This window comes from Carcharhinus amblyrhynchos, chromosome 20 (genome assembly GCF_965287045.1).
Source record: "Carcharhinus amblyrhynchos chromosome 20, sCarAmb.v2.hapA, whole genome shotgun sequence".
NCBI lineage: Eukaryota > Metazoa > Chordata > Chondrichthyes > Carcharhiniformes > Carcharhinidae > Carcharhinus > Carcharhinus amblyrhynchos.
Genome location: NC_137343.1, coordinates 15,604,291 through 15,626,996, shown reverse-complemented (window position 1 = coordinate 15,626,996; position 22,706 = coordinate 15,604,291). Strand labels below are relative to the sequence as shown.

At 42.2% G+C, this 22,706-nt stretch overlaps 1 protein-coding gene across 1 annotated transcript in view; it reads right to left on the bottom strand.

The window, feature by feature from the left end:
- morc2 (MORC family CW-type zinc finger 2) overlaps positions 1 to 22,706 on the bottom strand; it is a 94,511-nt gene that overhangs the window by 47,956 nt on the left and 23,849 nt on the right. The window contains exons 5-12 of the mRNA XM_080208146.1: positions 22,053 to 22,143; positions 21,135 to 21,243; positions 19,920 to 20,079; positions 17,519 to 17,630; positions 16,068 to 16,193; positions 13,883 to 13,962; positions 6,679 to 6,761; positions 107 to 192 (exon numbers count right to left, since the gene is read on the bottom strand). Coding sequence (XP_080064272.1) covers positions 107 to 192; positions 6,679 to 6,761; positions 13,883 to 13,962; positions 16,068 to 16,193; positions 17,519 to 17,630; positions 19,920 to 20,079; positions 21,135 to 21,243; positions 22,053 to 22,143 — 847 coding nt within the window. The remainder of the gene's footprint in view (positions 1 to 106; positions 193 to 6,678; positions 6,762 to 13,882; positions 13,963 to 16,067; positions 16,194 to 17,518; positions 17,631 to 19,919; positions 20,080 to 21,134; positions 21,244 to 22,052; positions 22,144 to 22,706) is intronic.

Here is a 22,706-nt window from a genome sequence, read left to right as displayed (position 1 = left end):
TCTTTGATAGTAATTCATTGCAAAGCAAAATACTCATAATCAGAACATTGGATTAAGCACTTATTTTTTGACTTAAAACACAACATTCTCACCACACAACCCTTACCTGAGTTTCGCCTCATGTATTCGTTTCTTCACATCAGCTTCTCTGCTTAGGTTGAATGCAGCATCCTGCACCTGTCGCAGATGAACCTGTGAAAACAAATCGTTCTGAATTAGGGAGTGAGAGAGAGTGTGTGTGTGTGTGTGTGTGCGCGCGCGCGCGTGTGTTAGAGAGAGAGAGAGAGTGAGAGAAAGACCAACTGTTCCAATTGCACAAATCTTACAGGATTTACAGTTGTAATGAAATGGGGAAGGAGGCCATTTAGCGCCCCCAAGCCTGCTCTGCTGTTCAGTATCATAGCTGATTTGCTGGTGTTGAGTTCGGTCTTCTCCACCTGTCTCTAATAACATTTCATTTCCTTGCGTAACAAGAACCTCTCCCTTAAAAATATTCACTTCCACCTTGAGGCAGAAAGTTCCAAAGCTGCACAATTCTCGGAGAAAAGATTTCTCTGCATCTGTCCAAAAAGGACATCCCCCAATTTAAAAAGTGCCCCCTGGGTTCTGGCCTCATCCACATGAGGAAACATCTTTTCAACATCCACCTTGTCAATAAGATTCAGGATCTTATATGTTTCAATCAAGTTAGGCCTTACTCTTCTAAACTTGAGCAGAAACAAGCACAGCCGTTCCAACTTATTCTCGTAAAACAACACCTTCATTTCAGGTATGATTGTAGTCCTCCTCCTTCAATGATCACTCACAAATGAATATAATTATTCACCTAAGAAAATCTGCGTTACTGGTCATGGGTTATGTAGATCCTTGCACGGCTGATGAGCGCAATCCAAGAGCCACGTGTTTAACCTCATATGTGGCAGGTGTTTCTGAGAGGTGGGTTCAGTCCTTAAGACTCTAGGTCATTGGTATTCCTTTTTCAGGGGCCTTTTTCCAGATCTCTTCTTTCCATCAGATTCTCTGAGAATCGTGTCCCTTCAATCAGGAGGCGATGGCACAGTGGTTAGCATTGCTGCCTCAAAGTGCCAGGGGCCTGGGTTCAATTCTCAGCTTGGGTCACTGTGTGGAGTCTGCACATTCTCCCAGTGTTTGTGTGGGTTTCCTCCAGTGCTCCAGCTTCCTCCCACAGTCTCAAAAGCATGCTGGTTAAGTGCATCGACCATGCTAAATTCTCCCTCCGTGTACCCAAACAGGCGCCCGAGTGTGGTGACTACGGGATTTTCACAGTAACTTTATTGCCCTGTAAATGCAAGCCTACTTGTGACACTAATAAATAAACTTTGAAAAAAGGTTCCTCCAAATAGGCCTCTCCTAAGGTATTGATGTCCATGTTCCATCTCTTGAGGTAAGCCTTCAGGGTGTCTCTGAAACGCACCCTGTATTCTCTTGTTCAGAAGCTTTCCTTGAGTTGGGCAACGATTATTTGCTTTGGTAGTCGAGACTCCTTGTCACCCCAAAACCAGCAGAGTCGGTTTCAAATGATCGATGCTGATGCTCTTGGCTCCTTCAAGGACACTGATGTTAGTATGCCTGTCCTCTGAGCTGATGGGGAAAATCCATCTGGAAAGGTACAATCAATGCTGTCTAGAGCTTTGAGGTGGCATCTGTGTGCAATCCAAATTTCTGAGCCATACAGAGGAATTGGAAAGATAATTGCCTTGTAAATGAGTGTCCTGGTGTCAGCACAAATATTGTAGTCATTGAAGACTCTCACTCTTAGGTGTCCAAAGATAGCACTCGCAGATTGGACACAGTGTTAGATCCCTGCATCAATATTATCTTTCGATGAAAGATGACTCCTCAGGTAGAGAAATGTTCCGTATTTGGGAGGGTTTGATCTTGATAGAGAGATCGATCTTGCTCTAGGGTTGGTAAAAGGGTTTCAGTCTTCGAGATTAAGACAGATTCTTCGGTATGCTTCTGTGAAGGTGTCAAGCACTGCTTGGAGATTCTCTTCTGAGAGATCAGAGATGGCAATGTCATTTGCATACTGAAGTTCCATGAAGTTTGTCGTCCATACTATAGACAATGGCCATTCAACTGTGAAGTTTGTTCTCGACAAGGGTGGTGGCAATAAAGAAGAAGAAAAGAGTGCAGGTGATGACTCATTCCTGCTCAACTCCAGTCTTGACCGCAAAGATGTGTCTTATTTCCATTGGTGAGGGCTTTCACCGACATCTTGGTGTGGAGGAGTCAGAGGATGCTGATGAATTTCTCTGGCCAGCTAGCCTTTCACAGGCTCTTCCAAAGCACTTCCCAACTGACCAAGTCAAAGCTTTAGTCAGATCAATGAAGACCATGCTGCTCTTGGCATTTTTCCTCAAGTTGTCTAACAGTTGTCTACCTCACAAATGTGAAGTAATGCATTTTCGAAGGTCTAATACAGATAGGAAATACACAGTAAATGGCAGAACTCTTAGAAGTATTGATAGGCAGAGCCATTTGGAAGTTTAGGTACAAAGTTCACAAAGTGACAATGCAGGCAGAGAAGGTAGTCAAGAAGGCATACGACATGCTTGCCTTCATCGGTTGGAGCATTGAGTTTAAAAATTGGCAAGTTTAGTTGCAGCTTTATAGAACCTTATTTAGGCCACACTTGGAATATAGTGCTCAATTCTGGTCACCACACTACCAGAAGGATGTGGAGGCTTTGGAGAAGGTACAGAACAGATTTACCAGGGTGTTGCCTGGTATGGTGGGCATTAGCTGTGACGAGAGGTTGGAGAAACTTGGTTTGTTCTCACTGGAGTGATGGAGGTTGAGGGAAGACCTGACAGAAGTCCACAAGATTATGAGAGGCATGAACAGAGTGGATAGTCAGAAGCTTTTTCCCAGGGTGGATCAATTACCAGGGGGCACAGATTTAAGATGTGAGGGGCAAGGTTTAAAGGAGATGTACGAGGCAGATTTTTTTTTACGGAGTAGTGGGTGCCTGGAACTCATTGCCGGGGGAAGCAGTGGAAGCGAATATGCTACTGACTTTTAAGGGGCGTCTTGACAAGTACATGAATAGAATGGGAATAGATGTATATGGTCCCTGGAAGGGTAGGGAGTTTTAGTTAAGTCGGGCAGCATGGTCAGTGCAGGCTTGGAGGGCCGAAGGGCCTAGTCCTGTGCTGTAATTTTATTTGATCAGTGTAAATCATGGTTTACACTGTTCCTTGGTTTGGTCAGAAGTCACATTAGCTTTCTGGAAGGATTTCTTCAGAGACTGGAGAAAGCTAGTGATGATTCAGACAATGATCCTCCTGACATGGCGAATATGCAAATTTCTCAGTAATTCCCACAGTCCTCTTTGTCTCCTTTCTTAAAGATGGTGGCATCCTTGAGATTGGCAGCGATTTCTTCTGTCACACATTTCCAGCAACAGCAGATAAAGATGAAGGGTGATCTCTTCTGCTCCATGTTTTAAAATCTCCTTTGGAATCCCATCATCTCCTGTGGTTTTTCCATTATTCATGTGTTTAATCAATCCAATAAACCACCTCTGAACTGCCTTCCATCTACTTACATTCTTCCTTAAATCAAGAGACTAATACTGCTCACAGTATGTGAGATGCAGTGCCACCAATGCTCTGTGTAACTTGTTAGGGGCCAGATCAGAAATTCCAAGGTATATTGTAAAGTTAGACTAGACCCTAATTATTTTTGATTCTGGCATTAGTGTTATGGTTCAGATCCGAAACTCCAAAGTGTTTTATGCAGCGCGCCTGGATAAGTTTTACATCTAGACTTTGGCTAAGGTAAGCATGATAGGTTTCACTTCAAGTATGATTCAAATGACCCTCCAGGGAGCTTTTACCAAAGCAAGTTTATTTAAGAATATAGTTAACATGTATAGTAAGAACATTAGCAATAACTGCTATCAATTACAAACAACACAATCACAGTAACATATAACCCTTAATGAATATGGGAGCTGTCCCAATCAAACAAAACCCTTGCCGCAGACAACAACCTTCAAATAGGTTCAACACAGCATAGGATAGGGCTCATGTGATACTGGAATTGAATCCTTTGGATTCTGTCTGCGCTTCTCTGGATAGACTGAGAACAGTTTGAAGTCAGAACAGTTTCCCAAAAAACCAGGGACTCTAAGCAAGCTACCAACAGCTGATTCCTGCCTTCAGAAAGACGGGACTTTGCTTTCAGATGACCAGCAATATTTCCAAAACCAGAGAGAGAGATCTCTTTTCAGCTTGCTGTCCTTCTAAAACTAAAACCTGCAGCTCCAAACTGAAAATGAAAAAGCTCCTATCATTTGACTACCAAACAGTTCTACACCTAACAATGCAGAGTCAAGAGATAAAATAAACAAACCCCCAATTAAGCAGCAATAAACAGTCATCTCCAGTCAAGCCAGCAACAAAGTCATTAGCTAATGAGCTGCAGACAGCATGACTTTTTAAAAAAAAGCTCTTGAAGGTACATTAACACCAGTGTGAGGATAAGGTGTTTCACTCCAGGTGTGATTCTGTTGACCCACTGGAAAGCTTTTATCAAAACAAACTTTTGACTGTTACAAAAAGAATTATGTAACTTTTACCAATTGAAATATTTAAACATGACCAGATATAATTTCTAACTGTTAGGCTCTATTAGTTCCAATTTAAGCAATATTCCTCATTGATGTAAACTCTTCTTCAAAATCAGTTAGCAAATAATAGGCTTAAGCAATTTAATACAGGCTGCTAGTCCTCAAGCCTCCAGAACGCCCCTGGACAGATATACCCATTTTCTAGCAGGTCCCAAACTGCAATCTCCAGAGAGAAAAAAAAAGATCGCTTGCTCCTTGCAGACCCAAGCAGAAAGCTTGCCACATAAACACAGTAGCTACAAGAGCAGGTCAGAGGCTAGGAATACTGCAGCGAGTAACTCACTCCTGACTCCCCAGAGTCTATCCATCATCAACAAGGCACAAGTCAGGAGTGTGATGGAAAACTCCCCACTTGCCTGGATGGTGCAGCTCCAACACCACAAGACATTTGACACCATCCAGGACAAAGCAGCCTGCTTGACCGGCACCACATCTACAAATACCAACTCCCTCAACCACCGACACTCAGTAGCAGCAGTATGTATTACATTCAAGATGCACTGCAGCAATTCACCAAAGATCCTTAGACAGCACCTTCCAAACCCACGGTCACTTCCATCTACAAGAACAAAGGCAGCAGACAGATGTGAACACCACCACCTGCAATTTTCCCTCCAAGCCACTCACTGTCCTGACTTGGAAACATATTGCTTTCCTTTGCAGTTTCTGGGTCAAAAATCTTGGAATTCCCTCCTTAAGAGGGCTGTGGGTCAACCCACAACATATGGACTGCAGCGATTCACCACCACCACCTTCTCAAGGGCAATTAAGGACTGGTTATAAATGCTAGCCAGCCAGCAATGCCCAAGTCCCATGAATGAATAAAAAACTGCTTGCTTGTGTCTGTAAGCATAGCTCTTCCCATTCATATGATTCTACCTCCTGTCAATCAACCCTACTCTGATATCCCAGGGAACAACCACAAAATACAAAATTGCCTTAGCTCAAATTACAATATCTAGGATCAATTATTCTTCTACTTGTGGGCTGGCTGGGGCAAACAGATCAGTGCCAACTAAACACAATATGCTCTTAAACATACCCATCACAAGAACCATGATGCAAACACATTTCTTAAAGGCACAGTATCATCACAAACTGAAGCAGAACATCCTTAGTTTTATGCTCATTTCTCCTTGTAAAAAGGCTAAGCACTCCACTAGCCTTCTTGATTACAGGCTGCACTTGCATACTAAACTTTTGTGACTCATGCACAAGAGCACCTAAATTCTTCAGAAGCTTGAAATTCTGCAGCTGTTCTCAATTTAACCATCATACTATCAAACTCTACCAAATCTCAGATGAGTTAGAAACTAGAGTCTCATATCACACACACACACACACACACACACACACACACACACACACACACACACAATTTCAAAAGTAAAAATCCTAAATACTAAAATATAGAAACATACATGAAATGAGGATGTCTATTAAAATGGTTAACTGAACTCTATAACAACATCTTGGAATGAATATTAGCTGTGGTAAAACTTAAATTAAGCTATATTTCTGAGCAGCAAATTCAACTTTTTCATCTTGCCGATCTTTAGCGCACAGTTATCTGAGATCCATTAACAATGAAATTATTCTGAACACTTCATGGTGACAAACCAGATTTTATAAGTAGCAATGTTTACATTAAAACTCCTGATTTTAACATCTTAAAGTAAAACCAAATCTTGTTAACTTTAAACGTGATACTTTATGCATAACCACATTTAGCACTCAAGAAAACATATAACCAATATAATTTTACACAACCTCTTGGTCATACAAAGATATATAAAAGAACATTGAAAGCTCTTGCAAATTAAACAAGAATGTTGATAATCAGACAAGGAAACAGACCACCTTGATGCCTCGTGTGGCTGCCTATTATAAGGTGGCTGCTTTACTCCAAACTATAAGACACATACAAATTTGTGCGCATATTTTATATTCAGGCACATGATTTGTGTTTGAGTATGATGATCGTGCTGTAATTGTTTAAAATATAAATCAAACTGGCTCACCCTTGCTTCCCTGCTCAAGTCATCTCCCAACTTTAATACAAGGGATCGTGCTTTGCTTTCTGCTTCCCGTGACTTCTCCTCAGCTGAAAACAATAGAACAGCATGAGGCAGGTTCACAGCATCACGAGTGTGAACATTCACAACTTCATTAAAATAAAACACACACATACTTGACAGTGGAAAAACTCTAGAAGAATTAAGAGTTCATCTTTAAGTTTTTCTCCTCTATTACTTGTTAAGAGCTGCTCCTGCCATGCACTATACCCAACAAGGCAATGGCGCAAAGCTTTGCAGTTGTTGCAATGTTGATCTGAAATCTGCAACTTCAATACAAACCAGTCCAAGGAGGTTTGCTTTTACCCTTGCCCAATTCTATGGAGAAAATACTCAAAAAGAAAATTCAGGTGTGAAGTTGCATTTTGCCATATCTGGTGCACGACAGCCCTGCCCCCTAAGTATTCAGACATGAATGATCTGCATTTTCAGTGAATAATGCAATGCTTCCTTCATAACTTAATAAACCTCACAAGGTAGTAATGCAATGTCTCAGGTTCAAAGTAGATTTCCACACCCTTGCCCTGATTTACAAATTCTTCTCCTGCATAGGTCCTACAGGGTGAGATTTTAACAATGTGGAGATGTCAGCATTGGACTGGGGGTAAACACAGTAAGAAGTCTCACAACACCAGGTTAAATTACTCTGGCCCAACTGGTGAGATTTTTGAATTGAGTGAAGCCATGTTACAAGCTTTGTGTAATGAAAGACATCATCGTCAAACATGGCCATATGCTTTTGATGGTGTAGTATGGCTCCCGTGCATCTTCCTTTCTTGTCAGTGTGGGCAGGACAGCCTTCAGCGGTCGTATACTGCTTCCCTCCTTACATCCATCTGTCATGTTAATTCATTCAACATTTTGCAAAAGCATCCTCAAAATACTTCAACTTGACTATATTTTTGTTATTGTTTGAAGAAATGTTGCCTTTATTGCTGAAGGATGTGAGTGTAGGAGTAATGAAGTCCTGCTTCAATTGTTCAAGCTTGGTTAAACTGCACCTGCAGAAACATCCAGTTTTGGTCCCCTCACCTCAAAGAATATTATTGCCATAAGAGAACGCAATGAAGGTTCACCAGACTTGTTCCAGGGATGGTAGGATGTTCTTAAACTCACTATTCTCGCCTGAGAATGAAGTAATCTCAGGCGAAACCTACAAAATACTTAAAAGGAGTAGACCAGGGTAGATGCAGGTAAGATATTTCCCTTGATTGGGAGTCTGGAACCAGGGGCTGTAATTTCAAGGACCAAGATTGAAAAATTTTGTCACAAAGGGTTCTGAATCTTTGAAACTCTACCCAAAGAGCTGTGGAAGCTCATTGAGTATGTTTGAGATAGAGATTGATAACTTTAACAACGATGTAAGTAGTTATGAAATATCTGATCAGCCATGATCGTATTAAATGGTGGTGCAGGATTGACCAGCTGAATGCCAACTCTTGTTCAACTCTTCTTCTGCAGTTTATCATGCATTTCTCCTCCGAACCATAAGGATATTTAATATGTTATCTTTACTATTAACAAAAAAAGCTACTGAACCATAGAATCATAGAAAATGCAAAAAGAGGCCATCCGGCCTATCAAGTTTGCACCAACTCTCCCGCTGAAACAGCATCCACCCAGGCCCATCCCTCTGCCCCATCTCTGTAACCCCGTGCATTTACCGTGGCTAATCCACCCAACCTACACATCTTTGGATAACGAGGGGCAATTTAGCATGGGCAACTGTGCCATTTTGCCATCACCCATTTTACGATTTAATAAATTGAGTAGAATGGGCCTAAAAATAAGTTCTCATTGTAACACATAGGATTCTGAGAGGTTGACAAGGTAGTTGCTGAGAATTGGTTTCTCTTGGCTGAACAGTCTAGATGTGGAGATATCAGCATCGGACTGGGGTAAACACAGTAAGAAGTCTCAACACCAGGTTAAAGTCCAACAGGTTTATTTGGTAGCAAAAGCCACTAGCTTTCGGAGTGCTGGCTGCCCCTTTGTCAGGTGAGTGGGAGTTCTAATCACAAACAGGGCATATAAAGACACAAACTCAATTTACAGAATAACGATTGGAAAATGCTATTCTTTACAGCTAATGAAGTCTTAAAAGGAACTGACGTGACTGGAGAGAGTATTAAGCACAGATTAAAGAGATGTGTAGTGTCTCCAGACAGGACAGTCAGTGAGATTTTGCAAATCCAGGCAAGTTGGGGGGGGGTGGTTACAGGTAGTGTGACATGAACCCAAGATCCCGGTTGAGGCCGTCCTCATGTGTGCGGAACTTGGCTATCAGTCTCTGCTCAGCGACTCTGCGCTATCGTGTGTCGTGAAGGCCGCCTTGGAGAACGCTTACCCGAAGATCAGAGGCTGAATGCTCGTGACTGCTGAAGTGTTCCCCAAGAGGAAGAGAACACTCTTGCCTGGTGATCACCGACTGGTGTCCATTCATCCATTGTCATAGCGTCTGCATGGTCTCCTCGATGGACCATGTCTCAGGACATCCTTTCCTGCAGCACAACAGTTACCCGCAGATCCAACCAAAGAACACACCCGTCAACTCAACACTCTGATCGAGACCTGAGAACCCTCTGTGCTCTCATCCCACGTACTCCCCGTGTTGGAGATCTCTACTGCCTCTTGAAGATACACAAGTCAAACACACCTGGCCGTCCCATCGTATTGGCATGGGACCCTGTGCTAGAACCTCTCCAGCTGTGTCAAGGGCATCCTGAAACCCATTGTTCAAAGAACCCCCAAATTCGCACCTCGATATGCCAACATCTTCATGCACAGATTCGAACAAGACATTTTCACTGCACAGGACCGTTAACCAATGCTATACACTAGATATATCGATGACTTTTCTTCCTTTGGCCTCATGATAAACAATCACTGAAACAACTATATGACAACATCAACATCAACATCAACAAGTTCCATCCCACCATCAGACTCAGCATGGACTACTCTCCAGAATCTGTTGCATTCTTGGACACACGCATCTCCATTAAGTACAGTCACCTCAGCACTTCACTGTACCGCAAGCCCATGGATAACATCACGATGCTCCACTTCTCCAGCTTCCACCCTAAATACGTTAAAGCCATCATCCCCTACGGGCAAGCCCTCCGTATACACAGGATCTGTTCAGGTGAGGAGGATCGCAACAGACACTGAAAGATACCCGCATAAAAAACAGGATATTGCGCTTGACTCATCGATCAACAGTTCCAATGCGCCAAAGCGAAAAACCGCACTGACCTCCTCAGAAGACAAACACAGGACACGGTGGACAGAGCACCCTTTGTCGTCCAGTACGTCCCCGGAGCAGACAAGTTACAACATCTTCTCTGGAGCTTTCAACAGATCATTGATGAAGATGAACATCTCGCCAACATCCCCACACCCCCACTTCTTGCCTTGAAACAACCACACAACCTCAAACAGACCACTGTCCGCAGCAAACTACCCAGCCTTCTGAACAGTGACCACGACACCTCACAAACCCTGCCACAACAACCTCTGCAAGACATGCCCGATCATTGACACGGATGCCATCATCGCATGCGAGAACACCATCCACGAGGTACACGGCACATGGCACATACTCTTGCAACTCGGCCAACGTTGTCTACCTGATACGCTGCAGAAAAGGATGTCCCAAGGCATGGTACATTGGGGAGACCATGCAGACACTACGACAACAGATGAATGAACACTGCTCGATAATCCCCAGGCAAGACTGTGCTCTTCCCGTTGGGGAACACTTCATCAGTCACAGGCATTTCGCCTCTGATCTTCAGGTAAGCATTCTCCAAGGCAGCTTTCACAACACACAACAGCGCAGAGTCGCTGATCAGAGACTGATAGCCAAGTTTTGCACGAGGACAGCTTCAACTGGGATCTTGGATTCATGTCACATTACCTGTAACCCCCACGATGTGCCTGGACTTGCAAAATCTTACTACCTGTCCTGTCTGGAGACAATACACATCTCTTTAACCTATGCTTATGCTCTCTCCACTCACATTGTCTGTACCTTTAAGACTTGGTTAGCTGCAAAGAATAGCATTCCAATCATTATTCTGCAAATCAAGTTTGTCTCTTTATATGCCCTGTTTGTGATTACAACTCCCACTCACCTGACGAAGGGGCAGCCAGTGCTCCGAAAGCTAGTGGCTTGTGCTACCAAATAAACCTGTTGGACTTTAACCTAGTGTTGAGACCTTATACTGTGTGAATAGTCTAGAACCAGGGGGCATAATCTCAGAATAAATGGAGAGACATTTGGAGTGAGATGAGGTGAAATTTCTGCACTGAGGGTTATGGATCTTTGGAATTCTCTGTCCCAGAGGACAATGGATGCTTTGGTACCTGAGATTTGGAAACTAAGGGAATCAAGGGATAAGAGGGTCAGAGGAAAAGTGGAGTTGAAAGGAAGGATCAAGATTTTAACAAATGGTGTAGCAAGCATTAAGTGCCGTATGGCTTCCTAATGTCTTGATTTCCTATGTTTATAAATTTCAGCAAGGGCAGAAAACACATTGAGCATTCAACTTCATGAAAATGACAATTGTTTCAAAAAAACTAAACATATACTCAGTGTGTGAAACAGGAAGGCAAAAGGGTGGCATGATGGTTAGCACTGCTGCCTTACAGCCCCATGGACGCAGGTTCAACTCCAACCTTGGATGATTATCTGTGTGGAGTTTGCATGTTCTCCCCATGTCTGCGCGCGTTTCCTTCACATGCTCTGGTTTCCTCTCACATTCCAAAGATGTGCAGATTAAGTTAATTGGCCATGCTAAATTGCCCCTTAGTGTCAGGGGGATTAGCAGGGTAAGTAAGTGAGGTCAAAGGCTTGGGTAGGATTGTTGTTGGTGCAGCCTTGACGGGACAAACGGCCTCCTTCTGCACTACAGGGATTCTATGAAAATGGCATGTGGATGGAGAAAGAACAGCTACAACAATGACTTAACATCAATAATGCCAATAGTGGCTTAAATGGTTTTTCTAGCTGTGAGTTAAGCATGCTGGGATGTTCGGTCAACTTATATTTAAAACCAGATGCAGGTCGTAAAGTTGCTCTGGGTAAGGCTCTGATCTGGAAGATGTTTACATATGACTCAGACATCATGGCTTCGATTTATTATCATTATGAATGGAACATGTCATGTGAAGCAAGTATAATGGTGTTGTTTGAGAGTAATTTCACTGTCATCCAGCCAACTGTGTAACCAGAAGCCAATTAAGAATCCTCTGGAAGCAAGTGGACAATTTATGGATGAAAGGCATGTGCAGTCCTGTGTTTGCCAGCGACAGCTCTATAGAGAATAATCGTTGTAAGACATGTACCCTGAAGGATGCTTCTGAGAAGATGATAGATTCTACATTGAAGATATTTCTTGGCCAAGGTTTTCCCTAAACTCAGTAATAGCTATTTTCAGTTAAATAATTAAAGTTGATGTTCAGTTAAAGTTAGTGTGCAGTTAAGAGTTAAAGTTCAGTTTAGAGTTGATGTTCAATTAAAAATTAAAGTTCAGTAAAAAAAATGACTTGCAACTGTTTGGGTTGGTACCAATTATTTAAATAAAGAAATAATTGAATGAATGAGTGTGTCAATTACTGTCCTTGTTTGTCTAATTAAATTTGAATGCTTGCCAGGCATTTAAATTAAAAACCAGACAACAGGCTGGTCCATCAACTTTTCTCCCATGACTAAGTGCTTCATCTTTCTCTCAGCTCCTCCTCACTGCATTCCCACCATCAAACCCTGATCCCTGTTCTGCATTCTGTACAACCAGGACTTCATCTTGTCTGAGACAGACTGAAATAGTATTGCCATCAGAATTGAGAAGATTTACATAAATTTGGTAATTAAATTCATACAATAAAGCACAGGCTCAATTCTGAATCTGTTTATCCATTTGTTCCCTCACTCCCTTCCTTTCCTATAGTGTGACTGTTCGCAAGTAGTTATTTTTATGGGTGACAAAGGTTTCCTAATATCATTCATTGTCTAGACTTACTCATGAATATCAATAGGTTACTTATAGCTCCTACTTGAAAACACCATCACAGGTTCACAATAATTATACCACAGGAGGCAGTCATTCAGCTCATCATGGGAGCTGGACTGTGTTCTGTATTTTTAAAATGGTCATGGGAAAACCCTGTAATATTTCCCAAGTTTACTTTTGAGAAATGCTAAAATCAGCCTCTCTGTTATAGACAAAGTTATTGCATGGGGACTCAGTAGCGTAGTGGTTACACTTGCATGATGTAATACTGAGTTGTTCCTTGTTTTATGTCGGATTATACAATTGGCATTAGCACCCCCAAATAAGAGATCAGTTAGAAATATGTCCATGATTTAATGCCTGCCCTCTTTCAATACCACCTTCTACATTTTCTCCCGACCCATAGTCAAGTATCTCACATATAAACAGTTTGCGTTTGAATGAAAAATGGTAATGAAGTATGAGAGGAACATCACTTTTAGGCGAGAATCTGACCTACAGGCGTCCGATGGTAGCTTCACACCATTGGCCTCTCAGCCAAGCACACACACATTATCTAGTGATCTCAGCTGAAGTACAGAGACCAGAAGCAGGAAACCTCCAGTTTCTAAGTTTATTTCAGTGTCACAAGTAGGCTTATATTAACATTGCGAAGAAGTTACTGTGAAAATCCTCTAGTCACCAAACTCCGGCGCCTGTTCGGGTAACTGAGGAAGAATTTAGCATGGTCAATGCACCTAACCAGAATGTCTTTTGGACTATGAAAGGAAACCAGAGGAAACCCATGTAGACACGGATAGAATGTGCAGACTCCACACAGAGTGACCCAAGCCACGAACTGAACCCAGATCCCTGGCACTGAGAGACAGTAGTGCTAACCACTGTGCCACCCCTGACTGCTAGATCAATCTTCCATCTCAGCCACAGCTGAGAACTCTTAATTCAGAGCTGAACTTGGGTCATAGCTGACCAATATAATTAGCTTCCACCCAAGGCTTCCATTTAACAAAGAAATTATTTATGAAGTGTCACTGTGGAAAATCATTTAATTCTTTATCATTCATAAAAACGTTTTGCATCCTTCAAACCGATGCAATGGGAAAATGCTAAACATTATTCCGCCTGCTCTTACATACCTATTTTCATTAGATGTTCAGCTTTTTTCACTTCCTGTTCTGCACGGGTCTTAAACCGATTTGATGTATACTTGTACATTCTGTGAAAGGGAGGGAGAGAAGTTAATCAGAGCACAGGTAAAGACAAACTGGAAATTGTCTGTGCAGAAATAATTTTCAAAGTATTTCACAATTCAAAATATAGATATAAAAATTATGTTTGACGAGCATAATCATTATTTCAAGATCTTAAACTATTGGGTGATATTATTTTGGTTCTAGGTGTAGAATTGGCTCTCAAATGTAAAGAAAATCCCATTCACAAGAAAACACTGCCTTTGCTCACAAGAACGTAGGTACTAGAATCATAGAATCCATATAGTGCAGAAAGAGATCAGTCAGCCCATCAAGTCTGCACCGGCCACAATCCCACCCAGGCCCTACCCCCCACGTAAGAACATAAGAAATAGGAGCAAGAGTAGGCCATCTAGCCCTTCGAGCCGGCCCCGCCATTCAATAAGATCACGGCTGATCTGAAGTGGATCAGTTCCACTTTCCCACTTTCTCCCCATAACCTTTAATTCCCTTGCCTACCAAAAACCTATCTACCCATGTCTTAAATATATTTAGCGAGGTAGCCTCCACCACTTCAACAGGCAGAGAATTCCAGAGATTCACCATCCTTTGAGTGAAGAAGTTCCTCCTCAACTCCGTTCTAAACTGTCCCCCCCCACTGCTTATCTTGAGGCTGTGCCCTCTAGTCCTGCTGTCCTTTGAGCAGGAAGAATCTCTCTATCTCTACCCTATCCATCCCCCTCATTATGTTATACATCTAAGATCCCCCCTCAACCTTCTAAACTCTGAGTACAGTCCCAGTCTATTTAGTCTCTCTTTATAGTCCAACCCCCTCATCTCCGGTATCTGCCTAGTGAACCTCCTCTGCACTCCCTCCAAGGCCAAAATATCTTTGTGCAAGTGCGGCGACCAAAACTGCACACACTACTCCGGCTACGGCCTCACCAGTGCCCTGTACAGTTGCAGCAAGACCTCCCTGCTTTTATATTCTATCCCCCTCACTATAAAGGCCAGCACCCCATTCGCTTTCTTGATCACCTGCTGCACCTGCAGACTGGGTTTTTGCGACTCATGCACAAGGACCCCCAGGTCCCTCTGCACCGTAGCATGCTGCAGCTTTTCACCCTTTAAATAGTAATCCCTCCTACTATTATTTCTGCCAAAGTGGATAACCTCACACTTGCTAACATTGTACTCCATCTGCCTGGTCCTCGGCCACTCGCTCAGCCTATCTAGATCCCTCTGCAGACTTTCCACACCCTCCGCACAATTTGCTTTTCCACTTATCTTCGTGTCATCAGCAAATTTCAACACCCTACACTCAGCCCCCTCCTCCAGATCGTCTATATAAATGGTAAATAGCTGAGGCCCCAGCACCAATCCCTGCGGCACTCCACTAGTCACCAACCAACAATCAGAATATCCCTACATATTTACCCACTAATCCCTCTAACCTACGCATCTCACAACACTAAGGACAATTTTAGAATGGCCAATCAACCTAACTCGCACATCTCTGGACTATGGAAACCAGAGCTCCTGGAGGAAACCCACGCAGACGCAAGGAGAATATGCCACACCCGAGCCAGGAATCAAACCCAGGTCCCTGGAGCTGTGAAGCAGCAGTGCTAACCACTGTGCCACCCATACTAGAGTAGGTCATTCAGCTCCTCAAGCCTGCTCCATCATTCAGTTAAATTGTTTCTGCATATCCAAATGATGGGTTCAAGTCTCATTCCAGAGACTCGAGCTCAAAATCTTGGCTGATGTCCCAGTGCAGTGCACAGGGAATGCTATAATTTCAAGGAGTTCTCCGTTTCAGTTGTTAAACTGAGATCACATATCTGCACTCTCGAATGTAAAAAATTCTAAGCTAATTTGAAAATAACAAAGGATTTCTCCTCAACGTTCTAATTTATATTAATCTCAACCAGCATTGTTAAAAAAGTCTGCTCATCATCACATTACTGTTGGTGAGAACTTGCTGTTTGTAAATTGGTTGACACCTTTACCCCGATAACAACTGCACTGTACTTAATTAGCTACAGAGCATTTTAGGACAGCCTAAGATAACGAAAGGCACTACGTAGATGCAAATTTTTATCGATGATACAAAGGTTCCTTTATTTACCTGGGTCTAAACAAGCAGCAAGAGAGTCGTTTCGTTCGCACCTTGTGACCCTGGATAAAAATTCTCATGCGAGGGTCAATGTACAGTACAGCTGTGTATGCCCTAAAGGAGCGTCGTTCTGGTTTTCTGTAAAATAGATACCTACATTAGAACAAAAAAATTATTGGTTGCTCACAATCACACAGTAACCTTCAGTGGGGACCAGCTGTTTACTCACTTGAAACCTGATCTTACGAGTGATCCAGTTTCCAGGAAGAGAAGCTTTTCACTAGGGAAAATCAGAGGCCAGTCCCTCCATGTACGAAGCTAAATGACTGAATCACTCTCACATTAATCTCAATGAGCTAAAATGAGTTTTGGGGTGGGTGTATTGGGGGTGGGGCAACAAAAAAGGGGCAAATGCCAACACAGGATCCTCCTATGAACACGCTCTGGTGAGTATGTAGGGGGCAGCATTACAAAGAGAGGGGCATCAAGTTAATGAGCAAATTTTTAAAAAATATTTTAATGGATGTTTGTCAGAGCTTTTTCCCCCCCTCAATCACCTGAAATTTATTAGTTACAAGGCTTACATTAACACTGCAATGAAGCCACTGTGAAATTCCCCTAGTTGCCACACTCCATCACCTGTTCGGGTCAATGCGCCTAACCAGCACATCTATCAGTCTGTGGGAGGAAGCCAGAGCACACAGAGGAAACTCACGTAGATGCGGGGAGAACATGCAAACTCCACACACACAGTGACCCAAGCTGGGAATCAAACCCGGGTCACTGAAGCTGTGAGGTAGCAGTGCTAACCACTGTGCCGCCCCACAATTGCTCACACAGTGAAATGAAAGGGGGAAGGGTGGAAAGAAGAGGAAAACACCTCATTTGCCTTTATAATTGTTTCCAGATGACAGTAACCTTGGAACTATATCTTTAGATTACTCGTCATCCCTTTTCTTCTTGTAATTTTCAAAGTGAATTGATAAGGTGCCTGGAAGGTTCACATCAAATTGAGTAATTATTGTGACAACCACAAACTAGAAAAAACAGACCAATTTGTAATTAAATCTGTCTTACTGACCAATGTGACAACTACAACACTCAATTTAAGTTGGGCCCGTGGGGTCAACGTATTTCAGAAAACAATTGTTTTAAGTTCTAGTTTCAATTCTGGATAACACAAAGCTGCAGAACCCAAATTCTCCTTGGAAATAGAAAGCAAACTTACATAATGATACTTCAGCACCAGTGAGAAAGTACTACCAGTTTTATACACAGCGTTTTAATATCGTGCCTTGTGCCTAATCTCATGGGTTTACACTTTGAACTCGTTACTTGAAGTTGCTAACTCCATTTCACTCCCAACGTTGAGTCAATAAGACTCTGACTTTAAGTGTTTGTTTCAGGTGATTTCTGTTCCCCAATCCAAAATGTCCTCAGAGTGCCTCAGACTAATTACTTACACTCCTTCAAGTTGTGGTCCTGCCATCAGAATATCAGTAGGATCAGAGGTAACATCCAGTTCTGGTTCCCCATTATCCATCAGTTTAAGGTTATAAACAATCACCAAAGTCCCTACAAAGGATTAAATGAAAATTGTTCAGAATGCAGGATAGGATTAAATAAATACATATTTCAGAATAATGCACCATTAACACATTTAGCTTTGTCACATTTCAAATATACTACTTAAGGCTTCCTCAGCAATTTTTAAACAATTTATGAAAGAATCCAAATATTACAGGCCACATACCTCATCAAGATTGTACCAGGATTGCAATGTGTTTCTCCACAATCCATCTATGCAAACGCTTTTCCTCAAACAATTCAACACTCCCTAAGTTTCGCATTCAATCCCTTTATAGTTACAAGTTTAGTTGTCTGCTTTTAACAATGTGGTGACTTATGTTATCATTTTTAGCATCCTGTGTATCTGTACGTCAGTTTGAGATCTTTGCAAATTTTTCTACCCCATTCTTACTTCCAAAATTTCCCACTTCATTATCTTATATCCTCTGGTAACCTTTCACATTTTTCTGTAATTTGCCACAGCACAAAATTGGGGATTACCGAATTTCCTGAAGTCATTTATATCCTTATTGGCAATCACAACACAGAATGCTATATTCCATAAAACACGAATCATTTATTTCCAGTTCAAGAATCTTCCTTTAGTCCCTATATTTTGTTTTCTACCTTAAAAGCACAAATCTACTTGTCCACAATATTTCAAATTCCATATGCTTGAACCTTTACCATCTACCTCTTGTGATAAATCTTATCAAGTGCTTTGAAAATCCATATCCACTACATTTTCCCAAAGAATTCCAACATTGGTAAAGTGTGACCATATTGGTCCTGAATATTTCTGTGAGTGCTTTGAATCCATAACAAAGGCAGCTGAAAATTAATCTGTGCTGTTAATTGGGAGGGGAAGGGGCAACCTTCATGCTGTCTCATTACCATAATTGTAATATGCAGCCTGACACAAGTTGTGTGGTTGGCTGCAGGCACAATGGGAGGATGAGGCTAGGTCTAAGAGAATGCAAGCTTAACACCTGTCCCTGTTGAAACAGTAACACGAAGTGAAGGATAATGGAACACACCGGCCCAAGATTTTACAGATGCCATCTGGCAATAATGATGGACATGGACAGGAAATGTTGACTGGGGGAGCGCGTTGGAAGGTAGGTCTGCTGAGGAGCAGTGGAGGATCTTTAAGATCTTTCTTGGTGCTCAGCAGAAATTTATTCCGATGGTTAAAAAGGACCGTAGGAGGAGAGGTAATAAGCCGTGGATAACGAAGGACGTGAAGGAAAGTGTTAAATTAAAAGCGGAGGCGTTTAGAGTAGCTAAGAGTAGTGGGTGAGAAGAGGATTGGGAGACGTTTAAATGTCAACAAAGATTGACAAAGAAGTTGATAAAGAAGGGTAGGAGAAACTATGAAGCTGGGCTAGCGTTTAATATAAAAAAGGACAGCAAGAGTTTTTATAAATATATAAAAAGGAAGAGGCTGGCTAGGGTGAACGTTGGACCCTTAGAGGATGAGAGGGGGGACTTAGTGGTAGGGAATGGGGAAATGGCTGAGGTCTTGAATAACTTCTTTGTTTCGGTCTTCACGGAGGAAGACGTGAATAATTTGCCAGGTGTTAGCGATGGAAAGGTGGTAGGACTGGAGGGTCTCAATGACATTATTGTTACTAGAGAGGCGGTGCTCGACAGGCTGGAGGGACTGATTGTGGACAAGTCCCCAGGACCGGATGGAATGCATCCGAGCGTTCTGAAAGAAATGGCGGAGGTGATAGTGGATGCCTTGGTGGTTATTTTCCAAATGTCGCTGGATTCCGGGGAAGTGCCGGAAGATTGGAAAACGGCTAATGTTACGCCGTTGTTTAAGAAGGGTGGCAGGCAAAAGGCAGGGAATTATAGGCCGGTTAGTTTAACGTCTGTTGTAGGTAAAATGTTAGAATCCGTCATCAAGGAGGAAATAGTGAGGCATCTTGAGGGGAACTGCTTGATAGAGCAGACACAGCACGGTTTTGTTAAGGGGAAGTCGTGTCTGACAAATTTATTGGAGTTCTATGAGGATGTGTCTAGGGCGGTGGATAGAGGAGAGCCGGTGGATGTGGTCTTTCTTGATTTTCAGAAGGCGTTTGACAAGGTACCTCACAAGAGGCACACTTGGATTGACAAGTGATCAAGACAGGCACCCAGGCCCTCTTAGGCCACTATGCCTCTACTTCCTTCTTGGTGCTCATCACTTCTTCAGTAAAGCATCTGGCACATTTCATTACACAAAAATAGCTGTGAAACTGTAAATACATTTTTTATGTTGTAATTGCTGCAAAATTACAAGGTCCTTACCATTACTTTCTTTGATTTTATCAAACTGCTCCATGATCTCAGATTCAGATTTGAATGGCGAATACTTGTAGATAAGTTCAGTTTCAATGGCAAATTTCTCAGGGTTGTCAGTGATGGGCTCTCTGGTTTTGGAATTCCATGTTGGAAGTGGAACTATCACCTTTCCATTCCCCAAAAAAAAAGACACATGCGCCATTAAAATGGAGAATGCAGACAATGTGTTCAGGACATTACCACCCAGACTTATGTGCACACATCAGCTAATAAACATAAGATACTAAACACAAGATATAGAGGCTTCTTTACTGGTGACGGTTGTCTGATAAAGACCAGAAGCTCCCCAGCTCAATTTCTGTTCAAAAATTTGGATCTCAGCTTGGTTGGCAGTAGGGGTATCAAAACTCTCTTCAGCTTCATGCGTTTGAAACAGGGGAAACGGACAGGGTTCCCGATCTTCGCCTACTTGTGAGCAATAAGATATTCGGCACGGTGGCACAGTGGTTAGCACTACTGCCTCTGCCAGGGTCCCAGGTTTGATCACTGTTTGTGCGGAGTCTGTACGCTCTGTCTCTGTACAGGTTTCCTCCGGATGCTGCAGTTTCCCCCCCACAGTGCGAAAAACGTGCTTGTTAGGTGCACTGACCATACTGAAATTCTCCCTCAGTACACCTGAACAAGCGCCAGGGAATTTCACAGCAACTTCATTGCAGTGTTAATGTAAACTCGTGACTAATAAATAAACTTTTGATGTGGAAATTAGGGGAGGATAGGAGTGGGATCATTTGGTGCGCACTAAAGCTAAAGTTTATTTATTTGTCACAAGTCAGCTTACACTAACACTGCAATGAAGTTGTGTGAAAATGCCCTAATTGCTACATTCTGGCACCTGTTCAGGTATACTGAGGGAAAATTTATGATCAATGCACTGAACCAGTATGTCTTTCGGATTGTGGGAGGAAACTGAAGCACCCAGAGAAAACCCATGCAGACATGGGGAGAATGTGCAAAAGACAGTCCCTCCAGGAGAGAATCAAACAAGTCCCTGGTGCTGTGAGGCAGCAGTGCTAACCATTAGGCCATGGTGCCACCTCACCACCGTTCCGCTCCAAATACTTGATATCATCCTTAAAAAATGATTATGCAAGTCAGATAAAAGGGAAAATGACAACAACGAAACAAAAACGTAGAATATTTAGTTTCAAAATAAAAACTAACCTCATCAATCCCTTCCTCTTCGTGAAATGTTCGAGAGAGGAAAACACAGGTCATTGTCTCTTCTTTTTTTGTGAATAGAATAAAGTCTTTCCCAATTCGCATTGAACCACTGTGCAAAGTATAGTGAAAACCAAAGAGATTTAAATGTTATAATATGTTTTATTCAACATTAGCTCCCTGACATGCCTAACAACTATCTGCAGAGAGGCGATAACACTCCTACAACATTGTTACATTTGTCCTTCATGCATCTTTCTATGGTCTCATCTGTTGCAATTTTAGGGCTCATATTTTAGGTGTCTGACATTTTGTACATCTTATGTCTCTTGCACAAAAATAATCAAAGTCCTCAACTGCTTTCATCCCGTTCTTTCAAACTCTTCTGCCCACATCTTTCAAATTTTCCCTTTCCCATTTAAAAAAAAAACTTTGGGCAAGCTTTTAATCACTCCTCCCAATTTCTTACTCCACTGCTTGTTTCCTTTATCTCTACTAAAAAAGAAAATCTATTGCTTAATACCCACCCACCACCAAAAAAGCTTGGAATGTCGACTACATCAAAACACAAGCTGTTGTTCAAACCGAAGCACTTTTGCCTATGCCTGCTGTACAGTGGTGGCTTTGTTGAAGTTTGGCAAGTTCCAGGTGTATGACTGCAGAAATTTTCCAAGACTACAGGATCGACACCTTCAAAGAAGCAGGATGAGAACTTTTGCTTTAAAGCATTTAACTTTCCCACTGCTTAAATGTTCTTTCAATTGTGAAAAGGCAAAGGAAAATACAAAAACCCAATAAGCACTTCTACAGCAGTCAGCAATATCCATCGAGTCACAAGAACAAGCCAGTGTTTCACCAAAACATATTATAAACACAAAATGAAAATGAAAATATGAATTCACTAAAAATTGATAAACATACGACTTGAGTCCATTTCCATACTGCCCAATCTGCGTGGATTCTGGAGTCCTTTTGGCAGATTTCCCAAACTGGATGACACTGGCAGCCTCATCTGTTGGGAAGAAACAACTTAGAAAGGTCCCCAGAAAAATAAAATCTAAGCACTGATCTACGCATTGACAATGACGCTAAGACCATGGTTGGGCCTATGCGAATAAACCTGTCCATGGTTGCTTGCCAAGTTAACGGAGCTTGAAATTAAGTTGCAGTACAGCCAAGAAAATGACATTATGACAAATGGTTAGAATTTGCTAGTGGCTGGGAGTGGGAAACAAACCATGGCTGTCTTCATTCACCACTCTGAGTACCACCAGGTTTAAAGCTACATGGGACAGCAAACAGCAAGGTCAAAGTTTGCATACTTGGGCAGAACTGCAGCACTACTTTTTACAATCAATATATACTGCTTTTTCAAGCAGTCATATTCAACTCCAGAGCACCATGCAGTGGAGTAGTATGCAGTTCTACACAAAGTTTTTCAGCATCTGCCACCCCATTGTGAAATCTATTATGCTTCACTAAATCCCTTAAAGGATAAACAATATCAATCAGGAGGCATTTTTGTTTACCAGCAGGGATTACTTGGAGCAAACAAATTGTGTGTGGTTTGCAATC